The sequence below is a fragment of the Phyllobates terribilis genome, unplaced genomic scaffold, assembly GCF_046119375.1.
Source record: "Phyllobates terribilis strain yellow unplaced genomic scaffold, ASM4611937v1 Scaffold_2__4_contigs__length_985480577, whole genome shotgun sequence".
Classification (NCBI taxonomy): Eukaryota; Metazoa; Chordata; class Amphibia; order Anura; family Dendrobatidae; genus Phyllobates; species Phyllobates terribilis.
In genome coordinates this window covers 238,374,620-238,397,385 of record NW_027362762.1, presented here as the reverse complement: position 1 = coordinate 238,397,385, position 22,766 = coordinate 238,374,620, and the positions used below count along the sequence as shown (strand labels likewise).

Below are 22,766 nucleotides of genomic sequence, written 5' to 3'. Positions count from 1 at the left end.
CCAGCGGGACTTTTAAATAGAAACAGTTCCTATGATGCCTCATCCCACTCCCAAGTGAGTAGCATTGTTACAATACTTACATAAATATGGCTAAATGCTCCTTCAGGCGACAGCGCTCTCTCCCCATAAACCCAAACGTTCAGCTTGGCTAAGCATTTATTCTTTTTTTATGGGGAAAGAGAACAGGTAAAAGAATGATTTTGATTGCAGGGATTTTTGTGCTTCATAGCTTGTGTCACTGTAGCTTTGTTACCTGGTTGTATATCGATTGAGATTTTAGTGGCATTTGGCGGCGTATGAATTACACAACCTGTTTTGCCATTGAGAGTTGACGGCTTAAACAGCAGCTGGTTTCATTGTTATCTACAGTGTTATCTACAGTATACACTGGTCGCACAGTCATACCATAACCCTGCTTTAAGTTCAGTCTTCATAAAAAATCCTTTTTAACAATAATGGCTTTACGTTGAATCTCAACAGTCCTGTATCTGTCTTGTTCTGATCTTTAATTGTACAGGGATTGCTAATTCTTTTAATGCTGGTAAAATATGCATTACAGCCTATGCTGTACTGTCTTCAAATATTTTAAATTAAGCTGTACTTCACAAGGAATTGTATGTAAGCGGGCTGTACAGCATCCGGTGATCCCCATTGGCCTCGCGGTGTTCTCTGCTCTTATGCAGTGGGGCATCTTACTTGGTTTTATGTCCCTAACACATGTTGACAAAGTGCACCTTGCTGCTCCATTACAATGGATACTAATTATACCACTGTAACCAATGCCTATTTTTATTTTAATTATGTAAATTAAAATCATCTTCCAATCGCTCCTATGTTATCTCCGAGAGTAGTTACAGCAAAAGAGGCATGAAATCTGATCCCATAAGCTAGATGCTAATTTCAGGACGGCGTTATCAACCCTCTTTGCCTAATTTCCTTAAATAATACTTTCCATCATTCTTTAGCCATAGTTAATTTCATTACCTATTATTTTAGGTAATTATAAGCAGATGATATAAAGTTGTATTGTTTTAGCATATTAGGATTATGATTAGAGTTGAAGAGTGAAAATTTTCCTATTTCTTTTAAACTGTATGGATGCTAATACTGATGCATCCATATTTTACGCCCAGACTTTGGGTGTGCTCTGTCTGTAAAATGGATTAAAATAGTTCATGTTGTATTTTTTTTTAACCCTTTAGTGTCCAGGCCAAATTTTTCAGATCTGACGCGTCACTTTGTGGCTAGAAGTCTGGAATGTTTCAACATATCCCAGTGATTTTGAGAGCGTTTTTTTACGTAACACATTATACTTTGTTAATAGCAACTTTAGTTCGATATGTATTGCATTTATGTATAAAAAAATATCAGAAATTTGACACTTTTTTAAAAACATTCGCAATCTTCAAACTTTGAATGATTATCCCCTTCATCTATAAAGTCATACCACACAAAAAATGTTAATAAATAACATTTCCCTCATGTCTACTTTATATCAGCACCATTTGCAAAATGTTCTTTTACTTTGTTAATCTGTTAGAAGGTTTAAAAATGTAATATAATTTTTTTCATTTTTCTTCAAGGAACTTTACAAAACTATTGTTTTAAAGGTTTTAAATGACTTTGGGGGATTGTACATTTGAAACCCCCCAGAAGTGAGCTCAAAATACAGCTCAAAAGTATGGACTCTTACAGATAGTGCTCCATAGGAAAACACATGCAGATTAGATCCTATTTCTTATGTACAGCACCCTGTAATCAATGGCACAAACCTCTTAACGACCTATGCAGGTCGATAAGGAAAGTATTAAGCTGTTTCAGGAGCTGAGCCTGCTCCATACCAGGCAGATGCTGTCTGTTACATAGCCGACGTCTGCTTCTAACTGAAGCGATATGAGCTAGCTTCAATTGCTGCAGTTTAACCATTTCAATTCCACCGTCATTCTGACAGCAACATTCAAATGACTCCATTGCTGGTGCGTGACCACATCGACTGTTAGTGACGCGATTGTGTGGAACTGATAGGTTACCAAGGCAGCGGGGGGCCTTTTGAAGACCCTTGGAACTCCTCTTGTGAAGCTCAGCTTTAGGCTAGATCAGGGGTCAGGAACCTTTTTGGCTGAGAGAGCCATGAACGCCACAAGTTTTAAAATGTAATTCCGTGAGAACTATACAATACTGTATGTTTAGAACTAAATACAAGTAAATGTGTGCATTTTATGCAAGACCAACACTTTTAAAGTACAATAAGTCTCTGAATTATTTTTAATAACGTTGTTATGCTGTTGCTAACCAATGATGAATAAAGTACTTCTTACCATTAATGTGACTTCTGGTGCTGCATGGTTTTGCTGATGGCTTTGTAGTCTGGTTAATACGTGATGAGGTTAAGCTTCATGCAGGCATTGAGACTTCCATCCGATAAACGTGATCGTAGGTTGGTCTTAATGTTCTTTAGATGTGAGAAAGACTGCTCACATGCATACGTAGAGCCAAACATTGTCAATACAGCAATACTCACACGCTGCAGTGTGTGGTATGTGACGGGAAGCGCGTTCCAAGTATTGACGATCAGCTGGTCCGCGGGTTGAAGTTGCCCCTTGTGTTTGCTCGACAACTCTTCTTGCTGTTGTGCAAGTCTTTCCAAATTTTCATTCAGTGACTTGAACTTATTCACCCACATGTCTGAGGCCTTCAGGTCAGCAGATTGTAGCTCAAAATCTCTGACGGAGACACCGGGGATGTAACTCAGGTCGCCGCTGTCCACTGCACAATCGTGTGAATGGGTGATAAACTTAAAAAGACGAGTGCGCTCACGAAATTCTCCAAATCTCTTTGAATGACTGCAGGAGATTAGATGTGAAGCCCGCAAGCTGCTGAAGATCAAGATGTTGAGCAGGGTCACTTGCTGTGCATGAATCTTTAAACTCTCCCAGTTTTTTAAAGTGTAGTAAACGACCTATTTCAATGTCGGCGATGAAGAGTTCTAGCTTGTTTTGAAATACAAACACTGTTTGTTGAAGGGATAAGACTGTATTTCCAACGCCTTGCATTTTCACATTGAGCTGGTTCAGATGTTCAGTCATGTCCCAGAGATAGAACTTCAGGAGCCACTCAGCGAGAGCTAACTCAGGATGCTCAACGTTTTTCATTTCAAGAAAAGTCCGGATATCGCTCAGACAAGCCGCGAAACGGCTGAGCACCTTCCCTCTTGACAACCAACGCACATTGCTGTGCAGAAGCAGACCAGGATAATTATTCCCAACTTCATCCAGCAGTGTTTTAAACTGGCAATCATTTAAAGCTCGAGCAACAATAAAGTTCGCCAGCCGAATGACCAGCAACATCACCTCACCAAGCTGCTCACCACACATCTGAGCACAAAGCGCCTCCTGATGTAGGATGCAGTGAAAACTTGGGATAGGTCTCTTTTCATGTTCTCAAAGAAGTGCTACGAATCCTCTGTTTTTCCCCACCATGCACGGAGCACCATCAGTACACACCGAAATAAGTTTATCCATTGGTAGATTTTTTTTCTTTAGCGAGCTCAGTGAAAGACTTGAATAAATCCTCCCCTCTTGTTGTCCCTTTCATAGGCAAAACAGCAAGACTTTCCTCACGTAGTGTGTCACCGGCAGCATACCTTGCAATCACACTGAACTGGGATAAATGGCTTATGTCTGTTAACTCATCCAAAGTGAGAGAAAAAATGGTGCTGCATTTATGTCCTTCACTTGTGTTGCCTCAATCTGATTTGCCATCATGATGGCATGATCGTGAACAGTTCTTGCCAACAGAGGCATGTCTTTTATTCGTTTGATTATCTTGTCTTTATCCGAAAAGTTGTCAAAAAGTTCATTGGCAACATCAAGCATGAATGTTTTGGCATACTCTCCATCTGTGAATGGCTTTCCGTTTCTCACAATTGCTAAAACACCAGCAAAGCTAGCCGAATTCCAGTCACCTTGTTTGGTCCGGGTCCAAATACGGAGTTGATGCTGACTAGCTTGCACTCTGCACAGTAGCTCTTGACATGCTTTCTTCCTGCTGTCCCCCGCAGGATATTTCGATGCAAATGTAGTATGGCGTGTGTCGAAGTTCCGCTTTATATTTGACCGTTTCATTGATGCAATTTTTATCATTGCATATCAGACACACTGCAGAACCTGCTCTCTCCACAAAGGCAAATTCTTCTGTCGATATTCCTCATCTTTTTTTCTTTTAGCCATCTTCTTCGATAAAAGAGTTTCTGCTATTAGCTAGCTGACTACTTGATTAAAAGGAGGGAAGTTTACTTCCATATGCTGAAGGTGTCACTAGCTGATTCCATATGGGGAACAGAGATGGCGTCTTTGCTCTTAAGGGGAAGGGCAAACTGTACCCCCGCAGTACTGTGTATATAAGGGGTAACTGGCATCTCCCTAATTGACTGGTTACCAGAAACGTAGGTGGTATGAAGTAAGAGCATTACCTGTATTCAGGCGCTCTCTCACTGATGAAGCTGTTGATTCCTTACAGTGGAGTTTAAAATGGAGCCGCTGCTTCTGATCCGCACCACAGGAAGCCGTCACCCGGGATATAAGGCGTCCGCTCTCCTGACAGCTAGAGCGGCGCTTGAGCGAGCGGAGCTCAGTTGCTGCTCCGATGGGGTGAGGAGAACGATGGCTGACAGCGCGGGAACTCTCTATATGATGAGCTCGCCTCCGGTCTGCGCTAAATGATGGTGATGATTTGCTTTACTATCCGAGAAAAACGGACCAATTTTTTTTCTTAGGTGTCCTACTAATTGTATCCTAGTTTCATCAGTTTTTTTTTTCTCAACCCTTTTTTTATTTTCAATGATGTGTGTATGGCTCAATGTAACTCTTGTCAGTTTGCTGTCCCAAGAAAAAAACGTGTCGGTGTAGCCTGAGACTGAACTTCATAGTAGCATCATGATGTCACTATATAGTGCAATACTTCAGTATTTAGTTTTACAAGTGAGTCTCCGCTCTTGTCCCAGTCTCTCCTTTGCTTGCAATGCCGATGTAATGTCAACAGTGCTGCAGTCACTTACGGAGCTCAGTGGCACTTGCCATCTCCAGAGCAAACCACAGAGATCAGAGTTGCTGAGCGCTGTATGAACCTGACATAAGCGCAGCAGACATACAATGCAGACTGTGGCAGCAGCGGAGAGTCAGTGCTGGACCCCCGGGGAGGGTAAGTATAGCATGTTTGCTTTTTTTTTTCTTAAGTCCCACATACACATTAGACTTCAGTTGGCTAAACCCGCCGCTATCAACTGGTTCATTGTGTATGGAGGCACTGGCCAACTGATGGTCAGGATAGATGTCGATTGCTTGTGGCTGATTCCGGACTGTCGATCACTTTGTTCTCCCAAACGTAAGCCGCCAGCTGACATATCATTCATCGGCTTTCTCATAGAGAACACAGGAGTGTTCAGCCGAATGAGTGCTCCTGTGTATGGCACAGTCATCTGAGATGGCTGTCTAGTGTGTATGTCCAGCTTTACACTGAACCTTGCCTCGGGACAATAGATCACTGAAACTGAAAACCCCTTTTAATTCGTTATAACACCAATGTTGAGGTCAGTTTACACTGTACAGTTATAATTCCTGGGAATGCTCTCATCATAATAATGGAATAGTGTAAAAAGGTTGTCTATCACCTGACAAACTAGCAAAATGCTTGATCGTCAGCTGAGATGATATAAAAGATGATCATTCTTGGAAGCACATCTTGTGAAATCAAGACTTGTGTTGCCGAGAACAATGGCAGCTTGTGTGCTCTGAACCATTTATTACAGATAATTCAGTGCATATCTGAAGTCAGTCGGCCTTTGGAAACAGGCAATTAATAGACAATTAAATGACTGCCAATTGGCAAGCAAGTACCCTATCGGTGGTCATGTAGTGCTGGCTGTCAGCCAGTATAAATTGACCTTTAATCTGAGTTTCCTACTCCTATAATTTACAATGCGGTTGTAGACTACAGATTTTCATGTGTTTGTGATACACAAGTAGCAGCAATTGTAGCAATTATTCCTCCTGAGATTGTGGCTAGAAGAGAGTTCAGTGCCCTCTCCCGACTGATCAGTCTGTTTTATTTACTTACGGTAATTAAAATGCCCCTTATTTGTTTTTTAATTGAAACGTTAATTTCTCGGGTTGTAAGCAAAGATAAGCCTTCCGAGCCCCTTCAGATGAATAGAAAGTCATTGTGAGCCAGGTTACCGAGCAGAGCATCCTGGCCAGAGATAAGGCCGTGTCCTCACCTTACATGCAGTAAAATCAAGGCATTTTGGTAATTGGGACCATTGTTAAAATGTAAGTTGTCTGCAGTTAGGGGACTAGCTTTCACTAAGTGATGCACGGATGGTGTTTTTATTGTTGTTTTTTTCCTTCCATTAATTGGTTTGCTATGATCTCATGCGATGCACTGGAAAGTTTCTTTCTATTGTATTTCCATAATCGCGCCACTCTATTAAAAAGTGTGCGGCAAGCTGACCTCCCTGCTTTTTACACGGATTTGTATAAAATAACACTAGAGATTCTGACATTTGGAAAGTAATCTGCGTTGTTAGGGTAACTTAGGCATTCATATATAATAAATGCTCTTTGTGACACACTGCTTTCTTTCTGCACCTGAAGACAAATAGATCTGGCACGTGGCAAAGTTTCCAATGACTCAGGAACTTTTTAAATGTACCCATTAGTGTAAAGCCTTTGTAGCGCGGGAAGAAAAGCAATAGCTCTAAATCTTCATTAATTTTCAGATTGATTTTAAATACAGTATCGTGTCCCCCTATCATTCAGACGCTTAATTAATGAGATTTAATTTTCTTTCTCTGTAGCAAGCAACAAAAGAGAATTTCAGACGAAGAGAGGCCGAAGAAAAACAAAAGAGAGTCAGGCTGGCGAAGGAAATGGCAGAAAAGGAGAAAGAAGAAAGGCAGAAGAAAAAGAAACGTCTGCTAGAGAAGAACAGAGGTGCGTAGTGTCTGTGGTGATGGTGTGGAAAATGTCCTACCACTTATGAAAGGTGCACACGGTGGGATGTTCTCCGAAGTTCCTGCACAGGCGAACTTCTAATGGTGGTGAAAAATAGGGTAACAATTTGTAGAAGAGCTGCTGTCTCCATTGTGTTTCAAGTAGCGGAGGGTGGTGCTTGCTAAGACTGTACCTGAGGACTGTAAGTGGACTTGTGGGCCTAATATACATATTAATAAAATGCTAATTTCTGCTCATCGGGGCACCAGATAGCGCCGAAATGGGTATCCATGGGTATTACATTGCCCTATACTGCACTACTCTGTTAGCTTAGCGAGCTTTCACATTGCGTTTAGACACCCGTTCAGTGGCTCACAACAGAGTTTGTGTCTAAACCCCCTGCAAAACTGGATTCAGACATAAGCCCCGACGGGGCCATAGACTATAATGGTGCCAATAGAGAAAACACATGCTCTCTCGTGCATCATTTTCAGGCGTGTACTTATACTAGAGGCAGACACTCAACAATAGTAGACTGCGTCTGGGTGTCTGCCTCCAGTGTGCACATGTTTGATCTGTTGGCACCATTATAATCTATAGCCCCATAGGCGCATACGTCCAAATCCCATTTTTCATTGAGTTAAAAAGTAAGCCCCAATGGGGCGACTGAACCGGGGTGCCTAAATGCAGTGGGTCCATTTGCGGTACCACCCTGACAAATAGGGCGTACCACTATATCCAATATTGGTAAGGACTTAAAGGGGTTGTTCACACTAAAGCTAGTCTGTAGTCACTCTGTGACTGCAAACTTGTGAATCCTCATAGTGCGCACACTGACGGTCATGTGACTGCAAGTATACGATAATGCATACTCCCAGCTACAATCCGACTAGTTGGGATGGCCTTGCTCAATGCAAGTGTATTAAGCGAGGCCAGAACAGTCTAGTCGGAATGCGTATCACATACTTATAGTCACATGACTGCCTGCTCCTGGCACCAGAGAATCCTCACAGCCCAAAACCCCTTTAAGGCATATCATTGTGATACATATGTACCTATTTTGAAATAAATAATTGTTTGACGTTCGGAAGCAAACTGCACAGCATAACCATTCCAGTACTAAATGGGCGAGTGGTCTGCAACCCTTTTTCATGTTTTTATTTTTTTTTATTTTGACTATTTCATTATGAACCTTACCAAAGAAAGGTTACCTTGGTAAAGAGGTCTACTCGGATTTAGCATTGATGGGATATTGCTAGAATTTATAAAGAATTTAACATGTAAATGCATGAGGCCATACAATCATTAGAATATAGTATGTGGTATAGTTATGTTTGATTGGCATTTTTACAGCCGCACCATTATTGTCATTTAGGCGCTGTTTCTGGCACATCCACACTTGACTTGTATTAGTGTTATGCTGTTTTAGGGCTTTAGTATTTGTTAGATTACTTTGAGCTACATAATTCTAGTTCTTCTAGAAGACCACCTGCTGTATGCCGTCTCCTGACATTGATGTGTGCTGTTGAAGAGACTACTCTGAAATTAGCATGCCATGGAATATACTGTATTATGTTTTTTACTTTTTAAAATGCAATGTTTGTGCTGTACATCAGCAGTATATTGGCATTAATGGACATCTGCTGGTGGGGGGGCACATGTAGTAGAGAGGCTTTCAAACACTGGCTGCAGCGCCTGGGACTTGTGGAAGAAGCACTCATACAAAAAGCTTCTCCACGGGAATCCATTTTATTTACAGTGATTAAGGGTTAACTGAAAAATAAGATGTTTATAGCCTTAGAGAAGCACCGACATTAAAAGCTCTTGAAAATTAAAATTTAAAATCTATGGCAACCAAAAAAGAGAGGTATGCTAAAATATTACTAAAATAGCAATTAATGGTTCATTATATATATTACTTTATCTGCTAAATCTAAGTTATAGAAACCTTTTATAAGAAGAAAAATAAATATTCTCAACATCATGAAGTGTTAAAGGGAACCTGCCATTAGATTTATTCTGCCTTAAAAACGGCAGCCTGAATCAGAGCCTGGCTGTGCGATTGCCGCCAGGTAAGTCTTACACTCCTGTGAGTGCACATGAGGACAGACCTGTCAATCAACTGGAGTGGAGCTGGGAGAATCATGCCTGGGACCACATTGGACTAGTCAGGTCTCTAGCTATAGACCCTGGACCACATTGAACTAGTCAGGTCTCTAGCTATAGACCCTGGACCACATTGGACTAGTCAGGTCTCTAGCTATAGACCCTGGACCACATTGAACTAGTTAGGTCTCTAGCTATAGACCCTGGACCACATTGAACTCGTCAGGTCTCTAGCTATAGACCCTGGACCACATTGAACTAGTCAGGTCTCTAGCTATAGACCCTGGACCACATTGAACTAGTCAGGTCTCTAGCTATAGACCCTGGACCACATTGAACTAGTCAGGTCTCTAGCTATAGACCCTGGACTACATTGAACTAGTCAGGTCTCTAGCTATAGACCCTGGACCACATTGAACTAGTCAGCTCTCTAGCTATAGACCCTGGACTACATTTCAAACCTTCCTCTGCTAAGCTGCAGCGTATCAGAGTACAGCATACATGGCAGCAATAGCATAGGCAGTGTTTGATGCATGCTGCCTACTGTTTGGAAAGCATGACTTTACTGACAGGTTCCCTTTAAATATGCAAAATGTTTGTAAACCAGCAACTTGGAAATATACTTATTATTAAAAATCCTATCCTTTCTCAAGAATGGAGGAATTTTTAACTTTATACTGTTTGTTGCCTAAATTGCACTGCATGGCCGGTAACTTACAAGCAGACTAGCTGCACTTGCAAGCCTTTTGCTATAGAGCTTGGAAACGCTGCTCTAAAGCAACACCCTTTCACTGCTCCAATGCTGCCTCTGCACAGCATCGGAGATTGCATTGTTTGACCCACGGATCAACTCTGCCTCTGGACCAAACTGTCAGTTACCAACACCACACTACCCACCCCTTGCCCCAAGGCAAGCAGGGAGACAGGGTAGCAGTGCACTCATGAGGATCAATGATGAAAACGACTATTTAAAATAGTTTTTCACAGAATTTGCTATAATTGCCCATGTTTGCCATTTTTTATGGAAAACCGCATTCAATGTTCTGAATCGAATGCATTGTCTATACAACTCTGATACTTCAACGGTTCCTCCAGCCTTTACTTGGAAGCAGCCAGCATGCAATAGCTTCAGATAGTGAAACTCTGGGTCCAATGGATTGGTCCCATAGAAGCATCATAGAGACGCAAAACAGCCGTCGTCCACCTGTCTCTCCCTGCATGTCTCCCCTGCTTTTATGAAACACCGTTGTACCTGGTGTCCAATTCTACATGAAATAAACCACTTTTAGCCTATGGATATGGTGAGTGCTGCTATTCTATTCATCATTTTATATTTTGCCCACACGTTGTGTTAAGCATTGCGCCGCCTGAATTATCCTACACAGCTGCAGATTTGGAACTTTGTAAAATCCACAGACGTGATGTTGGGTACTGCACTAGCTGAGTTGTGTCCTGCACAGCTGCTGGTTTGGAACTTTGTAAGGGTCACACACTGGTGCCTAGAGATTTTTCTACACCTCTTTGCATTGTCATACTGTTAGGTCCTCGTAACCAAGGTTGATGCAGGAGTTACAGTCGTAACCGGGCCATGGAGCCAAGGGGAACATAGTAGGTCCCTTTGGGCCGCATAAGACTACCATTAGTATCCATGCCCTGGAGCTTCAAGTTAGACCACACCACTGATCCTGGTTCAGCACTTACGGCTCGCTCACACGAGCGTATACAAGTGCTTTCCGATGTTTTATCGTATAGCACTCGCACCCATGTTGTTCTATAGGACAGTGCTGATCAGTGTTTTTTTTCTCATAGAGATTCGGTATGAGACAGTAATTGCTGCAAGCTGCAGCGCAAATCTGATGTCACGCCCCATTCAAGTCTATGGGTGCGTTAAAATCATCAAACTGCCGTCCGATGACATCTGAGTGCAGCCTTATTTATGTGGACTCACAGAATGGAGAAAATGTGGAAATTTTGTTCTCCATCTCCTCCTCACCTGTAGTACGCCTCTCTTATCGGAGAGAATCGGATAACACTAAGCTGACACTTAAATCAAACTCGGATCAGAGTTTTATCGGAGTGTCATTAGCATAATCGGCCCGATACTCTCGGAGGAGAGAATGCACTCTCATGTGACCGCGGCCTAAGTGGTGAGATCACTGAAGTTTGATGCGTGATCACCACATGGCTACAGCAATTACATGCTGGCCAGTTACAAAGACAGACCAGACGTACTATGGGAGCATCAGAGCTGGATAACAAGGGAAAGAAGTGGCCAGAAATGTTAATTTTTTTTCTTTTATAAAATTTGCTGGGATTTTAGATTTAGAGTTTTAGGTGGAGTCACATACAAAATAAAATGGCCAATGAGAAATAAATGAGCTTTGCATACTTAGAAGTCTGTGAGTGCCATTGATTTACCGATGCATTTCGAGAACTGTCAATGTCACGTACCGCAGACGCTCAGGTACACACAGAATACAGAGTTTACCATCAAGCAATTATTTCTGCCTAAACATCTGCCTCAATTAGGTTTATGCAGGAGCCCCTAGTACAGATACTGCGTCCCTGATCAGGATTGCTAAGACTGATAAGAGGGCTGGATAATGGCTCGTCATTAGGAGCAAAATATCAGGCTTTGGAATCTCACTTTTGATGAGCGTAGCTCTGCTGTCCTGTGTGCATTTCTCATCTCGGCCTGTACCAAACCAGGTATATTGTTGGAAGTACATTGTGCAGCCACATTTAATGGGCTCTGTTCACTATTGAGTTCTTTCTCTGAGCTCTTCTAGAAAATGGAAACCTAGCTGATTCCAGTCTGTCAATGGGATCCATTACAAGATAGATGATTGCAGATCTGTCAAGGAAGACATTAGAAATATGTTGTGCGAGTTCTATGGAAGCCACTTTGTGGTGGCACTGTACACGTGTGATCACATTGTCATTAGCTCCTATTGTTTATATAGAGTATCGGCATCATGTTGTGTAACGGAGTACACAGATTATAGTCATCCACATCAATCCCACACACAATAGGGATTATGTCATTGAAAGCGAGTAGCATCTCATGTTTTATAGTGTGCGAGTAAACTTTTCCACGTAAAGGTAGAACATATTCACTTCATGTTAATTTTGCTCTTTATCAGATTTGATACCTAGGGCCTCAACATTATCAGGCAATTATGGTAAATTCCGACCATGGATCCATAAGACTTTACTAGTCCCTTTAAATTAAAGATGTATTCCTAGGTATAAAGAGATATATCCCAGGAACTCTCGTACATGATAATTGTGCAGTATAAATGTACATTTACGATTATCTTCCAGTGTAAATGGACCTTTCGTCAGGCCTTACAGCTTCTCTCTTTCAGCTATTGCTTAACCTGTCCAATTTCTGGTCATCATGACTTTAGCAAGGACCAACAGAGGAAGTTCAATCCTTAAGTGTTGATTGCTTCGATATTCTAGAAAGGTCTCCAGGAAGATAAAGGGGTTAAGAATTGGGCTGGGGCTACACTGTGACTTTGGTCACGAAACAGGCCATGCAGCCAAAGATCTCTCTAGGTTGCTGCTACATCACAGCTTAAAGGTTAATGGGGACACGTTGCAACCCACATGGTATAACTACAGCGACAATTTGCAATAAATCCAGCTGATTCAGACTTTGAGATTTATCGCGGTTGCGGCACTGTTTACCTGCTTTAAGGACCCCTCCAGTCATTTTTTTTAATTTTTCCCTTTCTTAGATATTACGTCTCTAAGTGTATTAAAAGTAGTAACGTACTCACCGGTTGTCATCTCTTAGTTTCAGCGCCGTTCCAGTCAGCATCGGCACCACATGGTTGCAACTGTAACCTGCCAGATCACTATGTGGAGCAGCAGTTACTCCATTAATCTGTACTGTATACATATGGGACTCGGAGCCACGCTGTCCGGCCTTGTTCTGTCTCTCATCGACTTGAATTGAGAAAATTCAAGAAGTGACGTCTGCTCCACCCAGCAAGCACTGTGTGATTCGACAGGCCTCAAGTGCAGTCACGTGGTGCCGCAACGGACTGGAGCGCTGCTGAAACTGGGAGAAGACCGCATCCTGTGAGTATTTTACTACCTTCATGACACTACACACATGATCCCTAGCAAAGGGAAAATGAAATAAAAACCACTGGAGTGGTCCTTTAAGGTGCGATGTAGCAGCATAGAGCGATCTTTGGCTGCACGACCTATGTCACCACCAAATAAGCAGATTGTTATATAAAAGTGATAAAATGATTTACGTGTAAATGCTTTTTTTTTTTTTTTAAATGGATATATCCCTCTCTGATCACTTCCGCATTAAGAAACAAGCAGGTCAGATGATGTCCTACCTACTGATACTTGCCGGGTGACGATCGTCAGGTGCACCTGTCCTATTTTAGTGAAAGAAATGGGTAGATGATACTTGGCGATAGTGAATACGACCTGGCAGTTATCAGTGGACATAATGTCACCTGCCCCACTTGCATCGCAATGCAGAAGTGAATGAAGGGGGACAAACCATTTTACCAACGTTGAGAAAGGGGGACAAACCTTTTGGATTTAGTTGCTTGAGCTGTCCCTCCTCTACAACATGAAGAACATTATCCCTTCTGGAAATAGATTAGATTTGACATAGACGCTTGCTAAATTACATAGATGGGTAGATATGGTTAGCAGGGCTGTGGAGTTGGTAAGCCAAACCTCCAACTCCACAGCCCTGCCTCACTACTGAGCGTGTACATAAAGGGCAGCACAGATTCATCTCAACTAAAAGCCGAGATCCTTAGATCAGGAACAGAAAAGACATTTATAAGACATTTCATAACTTTCCAAAATTCTTATCAAAAAATTTACAGCACATCCTGCATTGTACTACTGTATTAACTTATTATATATTTTAGGAGTCTGTCCATTTTATACCGACACAGACTCCGATTCCACAGCCCTGATTGTTAGATTAAGTAGATAAATACTTGAACCTGCATGCTCCTAATGCTGCTAGATGCTTCTCATTAGTATGGCTCCATACTGTGCATGTCCTAGAGCTTTCCAGTAGACCTCAGCAGCGGTGGTCGGGTAAGGAGAATAATGCTCATGCTCCAGAATACTACCAGTTATCCTCAAGAGATATCACAGGTGAAGGACTATGCAAGTTCAGCCATTGCTGCACATCAAGCTGCGAAAAACTGTAGTTGAGAGAAGAGAGTTTCTGAAAATAAAGCAATAATGAAAACAGAATACTTTGGATAAGTTTAATAATTAATAGCTATAACCACAAGCTGGATTAACACAGTGTTCATATTGCTATAATAAAACCTATCCCAATCCGTCTTTAATTCTGTTTTTTGCTTATTGCTTAACTACACTGGAATCTGAATATTTCCAAGGTAAAGCATCTAACCTAATGAAAGCATTCAATGCTAATCACACTTCAGATTTCACATTTTGTCCGTGGTCAGATACAGATACTGCTGTCATATGAACATGAACCGATTTTCTATAAACCTTAATGAGCAAGACCCTGTACCTCATTATAGAGATGTACAAGTAGCCAGACTATTCATTGAATGTTATTAACTTCTAAGTCAACTCCTGCCGATTCTCATTGGCCTTTGAAACATTATCAGTTCCCAGGCAGAAGTTTCTGTAGATTGTGAATATTCTTTTTTACAAAAGAGGTAGGATTGAGGAAAAAGTGAAGAAACAAGTTTGTTTTATTTCACCATTCTCTTCTGCACGTGTTGTAATGTTCACTTGGAGATTTGCACCTGTGCCAATGGAAGTTATAGTAATGTCCTGTTAATGTTCAATTTTGTAGGTTTTTTAAGTATTATTCAAGGATTTTTTTTTATATATATTACATGTGATGATCACCTGAATGACACCTGGTTAACAGTTAATGTGATCAAATGATAACTAACAAAATACCTACTTTTCATCAATTGATGGCGGGCCTAAAAGGTAGTTTGTCAGCAGCAGATCCCTCATCTAACCAGGGGCCTCATCTAAACTGGCTGCCAGACAGTTTGCCTTTCTGTGTTAAAGTCCCCCTAAGTGCACACAGCTTTCCTCCCTATCCAAGAAATAATAAACTGTGCTACCATAGGCCAGTTTGCTAGTAGTATATGACTATTTTGCTGTTTATTTGCTAAAAGATCTTGAATTTCCATTGATTACATACTTAGCATACACTATGTGGACTGAAGTATTTGGACACCTTCAAAGTTACAGGAGCTTTTATGAAATCCCATTCTAAATCCATAATCCCCCCTTATTTTGGAGTGTGCCTGTGGAAATGTCTGCCCATTCACTCATCCACAAGAGCATTTGTAAGGGTAAGACACTGATTTTGTATGGACGTGCCCCACAATCTTCATTCTGGTTATGCAGAAAGGCGTCCAATGGGGTTGAGGTCAGGGCTCTGTTGGTAGCCAGTTAAGTTTTCCCACCACGCGAAGCTCCCCCAACAGCGAACCTTGCTTTCTGTATTGGGGCACATTTATGCTAGAACAGAAAAGGATCTTCCATAAACTGTTCCCAAGCCTACAATTGTCCAAAATGTCTTAGTCTGTTTGTATTGCACGATGTGTATTGTTTAACAACCATCGACCGGCAGTATGTGTGGTGCTCGTTTAGTAGCCTATTTACACAGCCGGCCCCGGTTCAGAATTATCAGGAATGAATCATTCAGTGTGCATTGGCTGCCATTGTTCTCAGCCGCCCAGGTCCGGTTTACACAGGGCACTGCATAGAAAGATGATCTTTTGTGCAAAACCAATATATCATGTCTGCCAGCGAATGAGAGTCTGGCTTGTTTTTTGGACCATGGGCAGCCTGTTTAGATTGCACAATTATCCTGAAATGAGCATTCTTGGTAACCCTCATTTGCGATAATTGTGTCGTGTAAATGCTCCTTAAGTATGCCGAAGCATTAAGGTTTTCCTTCACTTGAACGAAGGGCCCTAGGCAAACCACTAAATAGTGGAAGGAGCTGTAGAGTATGAATAAAAAACATATTCTTGCCCTACTCAAGAACACAGCTACACAGAAATGCCATCTATGCTCATTAAGCAGGATGTCACTTACCTGTCCTGTCTTCATGACCATTGTACCGAGTAAGCATCAGCCAGATGCATCTACAGTACAGACCAAAAATTTGGACACACCTTCTCATTTAAAGATTTTTCTGTATTTTCTTCACACTGAAGGCATCAAAACTATGAATTAACACATGTGGAATTATATTCTTAACAAAAAAGTGTGAAACAACTGAAAATATGTCTTATATTCTAGGTTCTTCAAAGTAGCCACCTTTTGCTTTGATGACTGCTTTGCACACTCTTGGCATTCTCTTGATGAGCTTCAAAAGGTAGTCACCGGAAATGGTCTTCCAACAATCTTGAAGGAGTTCCCAAAGATGCTTAGCACTTGTTGGCCCTTTTGCCTTCACTCTGTGGTCCAGCTCACCCCAAACCATCTCGATTGGGTTCAGCTCTCGTGACTGTGGAGGCCAGGTCATCTGGCGTAGCACCCCATCACTCTACTTCTTGGTCAAATAGCCCTTACACAGCCTGGAGGTGTGTTTGGGGTCATTGTCCTGTTGAAAAATAAATGATGGTCCAACTAAACGCAAACCGGATGGAATAGCATGCTGCTGCAAGATGCTGTGGTAGCCATGCTGGTTCAGTATGCCTTCAATTTTGAATAAATCGCTAACAGTGTCACCAGCAAAGCACCCCCACACCATCACACTTCCTCCTCCATGCTTCACGGTGGGAACCAGGCATGTAGAGTGCATCCGTTCACCTTTTCTGCATCGCACAAAGACACGGTGGTTGGAACCAAAGATCTCAAATTTGGACTCATCAGACCAAAGCACAGATTTCCACTGGTCTAATGTCCATTCCTTGTGTTCTTTAGCCTAAACAAGTCTCTTCTGCTTGTTGCCTGTCCTTAGCAGTGGTTTCCAAACAGCTATTTTACCATGAAGGCCTGCTGCACAAAGTCTCCTCTTAACAGTTGTTGTAGAGATGTGTCTGCTGCTAGAACTCTGTGTGGCATTGACCTGGTCTCTAATCTGAGCTGCTGTTAACCTGCGATTTCTGAGGCTGGTGACTCGGATAAACTTATCCTCAGAAGCAGAGGTGACTCTTGGTCTTCCTTTCCTGGGGCGGTCCTCATGTGAGCCAGTTTCTTTGTAGCGATTGATGGTTTTTGCAACTGCACTTGGTGACACTTTCAAAGTTTTCCCAATTTTTCGCACTGACTGATCTTCATTTCTTAAAGTAAAGATGGCCACTCGTTTTTCTTTACTTAGCTGCTTTTTTCTTGCCATAATACAAATTCTAACAGTCTATTCAGTAGGACTATCAGCTGTGTATCCACCAGACTTCTGCACAACACAACTGATGGTCCCAACCCCATTTATAAGGCAAGAAATCCCACTTATTAAACCTGACAGGGCACACCTGTGAAGTGAAAACCATTTCCGGTGACTACCTATTGAAGCTCATCAAGAGAATGCCAAGAGTGTGCTAAGCAGTCATCAAAGCAAAAGGTGGTTACTTTGAAGAACCTAGAATATAAGACATATTTTCAGTTGTTTCACACTTTTTTGTTAAGTATATAATTCCACATGTGTTAATTCATAGTTTTGATGCCTTCAGTGTGAATGTACAATTTTCATAGTCAAGAAAATACAGAAAAATCTTAAAATGAGGTGTGTCCAAACTTTTGGTCTGTACTGTACATAAACCTTGATGGGAAGATTTGTTTATCCAAGACGTTTTGACACTTTATACTCGTCATATTTCTCATATATATCATTTTCATCTGATACATGCACATATAATTCCGCGTTCAAGACTCTATTAGGGGCTGTCACTATTTTTCCAGTAAAATGTCAAACTCTACAAATGAAACGGTATGGACCCCGATTTAGTCAGTGGCATTCCTTTGGTTCAGTTTCTATCCTCCTTCTAATTAACTACGTTTTGGGTGTGTGGAGCGGGCTCAGAGGCTGAACAGAAGGCAGATGCCAGCTATGTTGCACAGCCAGCATCTGCCTGTTACAGCAGTGATCAGAGCGCAGTAAGAATGTTTGTTTCTTCTCGCGTCACAGCCCTGCTCCAGCAGCTCACTGAGTTGTGTTTACGATGTCGCTTCTGTGGTTGAGACACAAGTCTTGAGCTGTGTTGCTTCAGACTGCAGCTTCTCGCGGCACTTGAGTTATGTGATGGGGGGCCATTTTATCACATTCTTGAAGATCAAAAAAATTGGTGAAAAATTCAGGATACAATTCATATAATGGCCAGAAATAGTGTTGTTCTTCATGTGCACACACTGGACAGCTTATTCTGAAAAGTTACTTGAACGTGCAGTTACTCTTTAAAGGTTTCTGATGATATAATATAACAGAAAAGCAGAATTCGGAACGCAGATGTGAACATAGCCTAATGCTGCAGAGGAGACATTTTTCCCTATCTGTTTTTTATTATCAGTTTTCACTCTCTTGGTTTGGTAGATGCTTCTATCCACTGGCCATAGAGCTCCTGACAATATAATGAGCTGTAAGATGTCAGTTAATGGCTTGGGGTTACTTCTAGTCTGCTTAGTAAATATGTCTTTCTTCCCTCGCCATTTTGGTACCAGCAGTGCCAATAAAGGTAATAGCTTTTGTGAGATATACAGTGCTGATTGATGACAGTCAGTTCTGCTTCATCATCTGCTTGAAAGCTTTAATGTACACAGGACAAGAGCCAAGCAGTCACAAACCAGTGCTTTGATCTGACCTTTCTACATTGTCAATTGCTCATTTCAGCGTCATATGAGGCCACCTAAATAACAGCGAACATGTATGGCTCATTAAGGTGCAGAAAGTAGCATCACTTATACAATCATCATGGTCGCTGTAGCTAGCAACCTTCTTTTTAGTAATAATGTTCACTTGGCCATAAAACTGTAAGTGGCCTTCATTCTTAGAAATCAATGCAGAAACGAGGCATTAATAGAAACACAGCCTATAGATTATTAACGTAATTAGCATTATGGCATTGAAGAGCCGCATCTTGTGCTTTTCCTGTAAGGATATATCACTTTGTGTTATAAGTGACTAGGGGCTGCATTTATAGTGTTGCCACCCTAAAGTAAACTTTTGTTGAATAGATGCGATATAAATGTTAACACCCCATTTGCCACTTATTGGTTAATGGCATTTTGGGACCATTTCACCCCCAGGCGATTTTCAGTTTTTCGTTTGTTTTTTCCTCCCCTTCTTCCAAGAGCCATAACCTTTTTATTTTTCCAGCCATATAGCCGTATAAGGACTTGCTTTTTGCGGGACGAGTTGTACTTTGGAACGACACCATTCATTTTAACACATAATGTACTGGCTAATGGGAAAAAAATTCCAAGTGCAGTGAAATTGCAAAAAAAGTGCAATTCCATAATGTTATATTCCATAATATTCTGTTCAATATATGGTAAAACTGACCTACAATATGATTTTCCAGGTCAGTATGAGTACACCGATACCAAACTTGTATAGTTTTTTTTGTTTCTTAAGTGGTGAGAAAAAATTCAGAAATTTGTAAAAAAAAAATAAATAAAAATGTGCTTTTGTCGCTATTTTCCAAGATACTAAACTTTCTCATTTTTCGGGATCTGGGGCTGGGTGAGGGCTTATTTTTTGCGCCCCAAGCTGACGTTTTTATTGATACCATTTTGGGGTACACACGATCTTTGGATGCCTTTTATTGCAATGTTGCGGCGACCAAATAAAGCCGTATTTCTGACGTTTTGATTTTTTTTCTCTTTACACCGTTTACCAATCAAACTTATTTTATATTTTGATAGATTCTGAACGCAGTGATACCAAATGTGTGTATTTTTTTTTTAATCGGACAAAAGGGGGTTGATTTGAACTTGTGTTTTTTTGTTTTTGTTTTTTTAGATTTTTTAAAACTTTTTTTTTACTGTATGTAATAGTTCCCTTAGGAGACGTGAAGCTGCAATTGTCCAATCGCCTGTGCTATACACAGCAGGGCTTCAGCTCTGCTACAGTATGTATAGCAAAAATCACTATCTATTATGAGGAGATATTTCGGCAGGGGATGAGTGGCGCAGCTGGGTCAAGAACTGAAGAAGGGGTGGAGCTGTGCTGCCAGGGACTGTGCAGTGATGTAGAATTGTAGTTCTAATGATGACTCATGCTGGAAAAGAGACTCCTGTTTCTGCATAGAGCTTAGAAGGACTCAGCTAGTCAGTGTTTAATCACGTGATGACATAGACCTAATGGAAAAGAGAAGAATTAGCTGGGTAGAAGGGCAAAATGAGCAATTGTAAATTGATGACGGCAATATTTCAGGTGGATAAAAACTTTGATGGGAGGGCTTTTTTAAGGATATAAAAGTTCTGAATCACATGACAAACAGCTGGCATTTTAACAGGGGTGTGTAGAACTGTTATATCCGCTGTACGTCCATCCCACCGCCTCCACCAGCAACAAATAATAGCAAATGTGTAACGGAGTAACCTACTGCATAGCTTTCCATTAATAATAGTCGTCTAACAATTATATAAACTATATACTCCCCTTAACAGAGAACATATCAAGCAGCATAACATGGGATTGCCATAGGAGTGGGCTCATTTTTCATTCCTATTGCTTTATGGGGGGGGTGGTATAAACATTGCACTTATTGTGGTTTGAGCAGCATCGGAGAAGTGAGAAAATAAAAGGCACAAAAAATTAGAAAGTTGCTTCATTTTTCCTTCCCCGATGATTCAGCTTTATTTGCATAATAATGGACACCTCTTAATAACATACCGTAGGTTTTTCCTGTGCGGTGCATTGACTAACTTCTGAAGGTGCCATGTTCTAGCAGATAAAATAAGATTAGGAAATACAAATGTATCAGAAATGTAATTCATGCTCCATCCTTATAAATCAGGAGGCTCGCCAGGACATTTTAATTAGAAATGTGTGTCTGTTCCTGACTGCGGCTGCTCCTCTCCTGACAGCTTGTACTGGTCTGGTGGAGCTCGCAGCACACGCACACTTTATTTTCATTGTGTTATACTGCCGTAGTGTTTTATCTTGTTTGGGCTTATTGTTTTTCTTAACTGTTCCTCCAGATATTGCTTCATTCATCTTGTTCTAGGTGAACTTCTATCATAACTCAGCTCCCTATCACGCTGTTGTATTGTTAGGGATCGCCATCAGGAAAGAAGTGCATTGATGTTATTTATCTCCTGATATTATCCACGTTCGCTGCTAGTCGTGGCTGTCCCTGTATTAGCTACTACTTATCTATGGAAGCAAAATGAGCTTTCTATTTTGGGAGACAGACTTAATAACTATTACATGGTTGAACAGTTAAAATAAAAAAAATAAAATTTTTCCTATCAAGTGCTCCAAATTTCATATTCAGGTGTCAAAGAGTCCACACATGGCCCAGCGTCCCCATCCACTGTCCCCACATTGCATTATGCCCAGCGCTCAGTGGTAGAAATGCTGCGGTTAGTTCACGGTCTACTGTCTAGCTCCAATGGTCCAGAATTTAAAGGGAATCAGTCACCAGGTTTTTGCTATCCCATCTGAGAGCCAGAATATGTAGAGAGAGAGTCCCTGATTCCAGTGACTTGTCACTTACTGGGCTGCTTGCTGCTCTTGTATTAAAATGACTGTTTTATCTGCTGCAGATCTAGCAGTTCTCTGAATGCTGAGCTCTGTATAACCCCACCCACTTTACTCATTGACAGCTTTCTGTGTACACTGTGCATAGACAGAAAATGGCCAATCAGTGGTGGGGATGGGATTATTCAGAGCTCATGAATATGGAGGATACATGGCAGCAGATATATTGATAATCTTTTGCTGATAAAACTGTGATTTTATCCAAACTACAGCAAGCAGTTCAGTAAGTGGCACATCACTGGAATCAGAGACTCTGTCTCTACATTATTATGTTATCAGATTAGATGGCACAAACTTGGTGACAGATTCCCTTCAACATGTAATGTAAACTTGGTCAAAAAAAGAAATGACCAGAAGGCTAGGAATTTAAACCACATATTTATACATACATTTTTTAGTAAGTAAATCAAAAACATGCTAAAGTTCATGTTAAATACCACCCACTGTTTTACCTCATATTGCCATGGATTCACAATGTGGTTTTTAGAGGTGAATCTCATTCCAAAAATGTGTTCCACCAAATCAAGAAGTCTGTGGACAGTAACGTGGGTCAGAGCCTTGTGTATTAATAAAATTGGTAAAGGGTCTTTGGGGATTTAAAAAGTTCACACTTTACTTTTTTTTTCCTGCATTTTTTTCTGCAGAAAAAGAAAAGAACAGTGTTTTCCAGAACAAGCAAAAGCTTTGAGAATTGAGAAATCTGCTTATTTTCCCTTCATTTAATTTGTTTTGAAAATCTGCAGCAAGTCTGTTCTTTCATTATTTTTTCACCCATTGAAAGCAATGAGAAAGTGCAAAAACGCTGCAAGAAACACAGCATAACATTTGTCCTGTGTTTTTGCAGCATTTTTAGTGCATAAAGCTAACCTCCTTAACATAAGTAGAGTAAGTGAAGGAACATGACACGTGCCAAGTTCCTTCACTTACTTTACTATGAGTTAAAACCCCACTTGGACACCTGA

The 22,766-nt window shown here is 41.1% G+C and overlaps 1 protein-coding gene across 4 annotated transcripts in view; it reads left to right on the top strand.

Moving 5' to 3' along the window:
- The window catches only part of DIAPH3 (diaphanous related formin 3), an 801,864-nt gene that overhangs the window by 553,419 nt on the left and 225,679 nt on the right, over positions 1-22,766 (top strand). For all 4 annotated transcript variants that reach the window (XM_073663944.1, XM_073663945.1, XM_073663943.1 and 1 more), the window contains one exon: positions 6,854-6,989. In XM_073663944.1, coding sequence (XP_073520045.1) covers positions 6,854-6,989 — 136 coding nt within the window. The remainder of the gene's footprint in view (positions 1-6,853; positions 6,990-22,766) is intronic.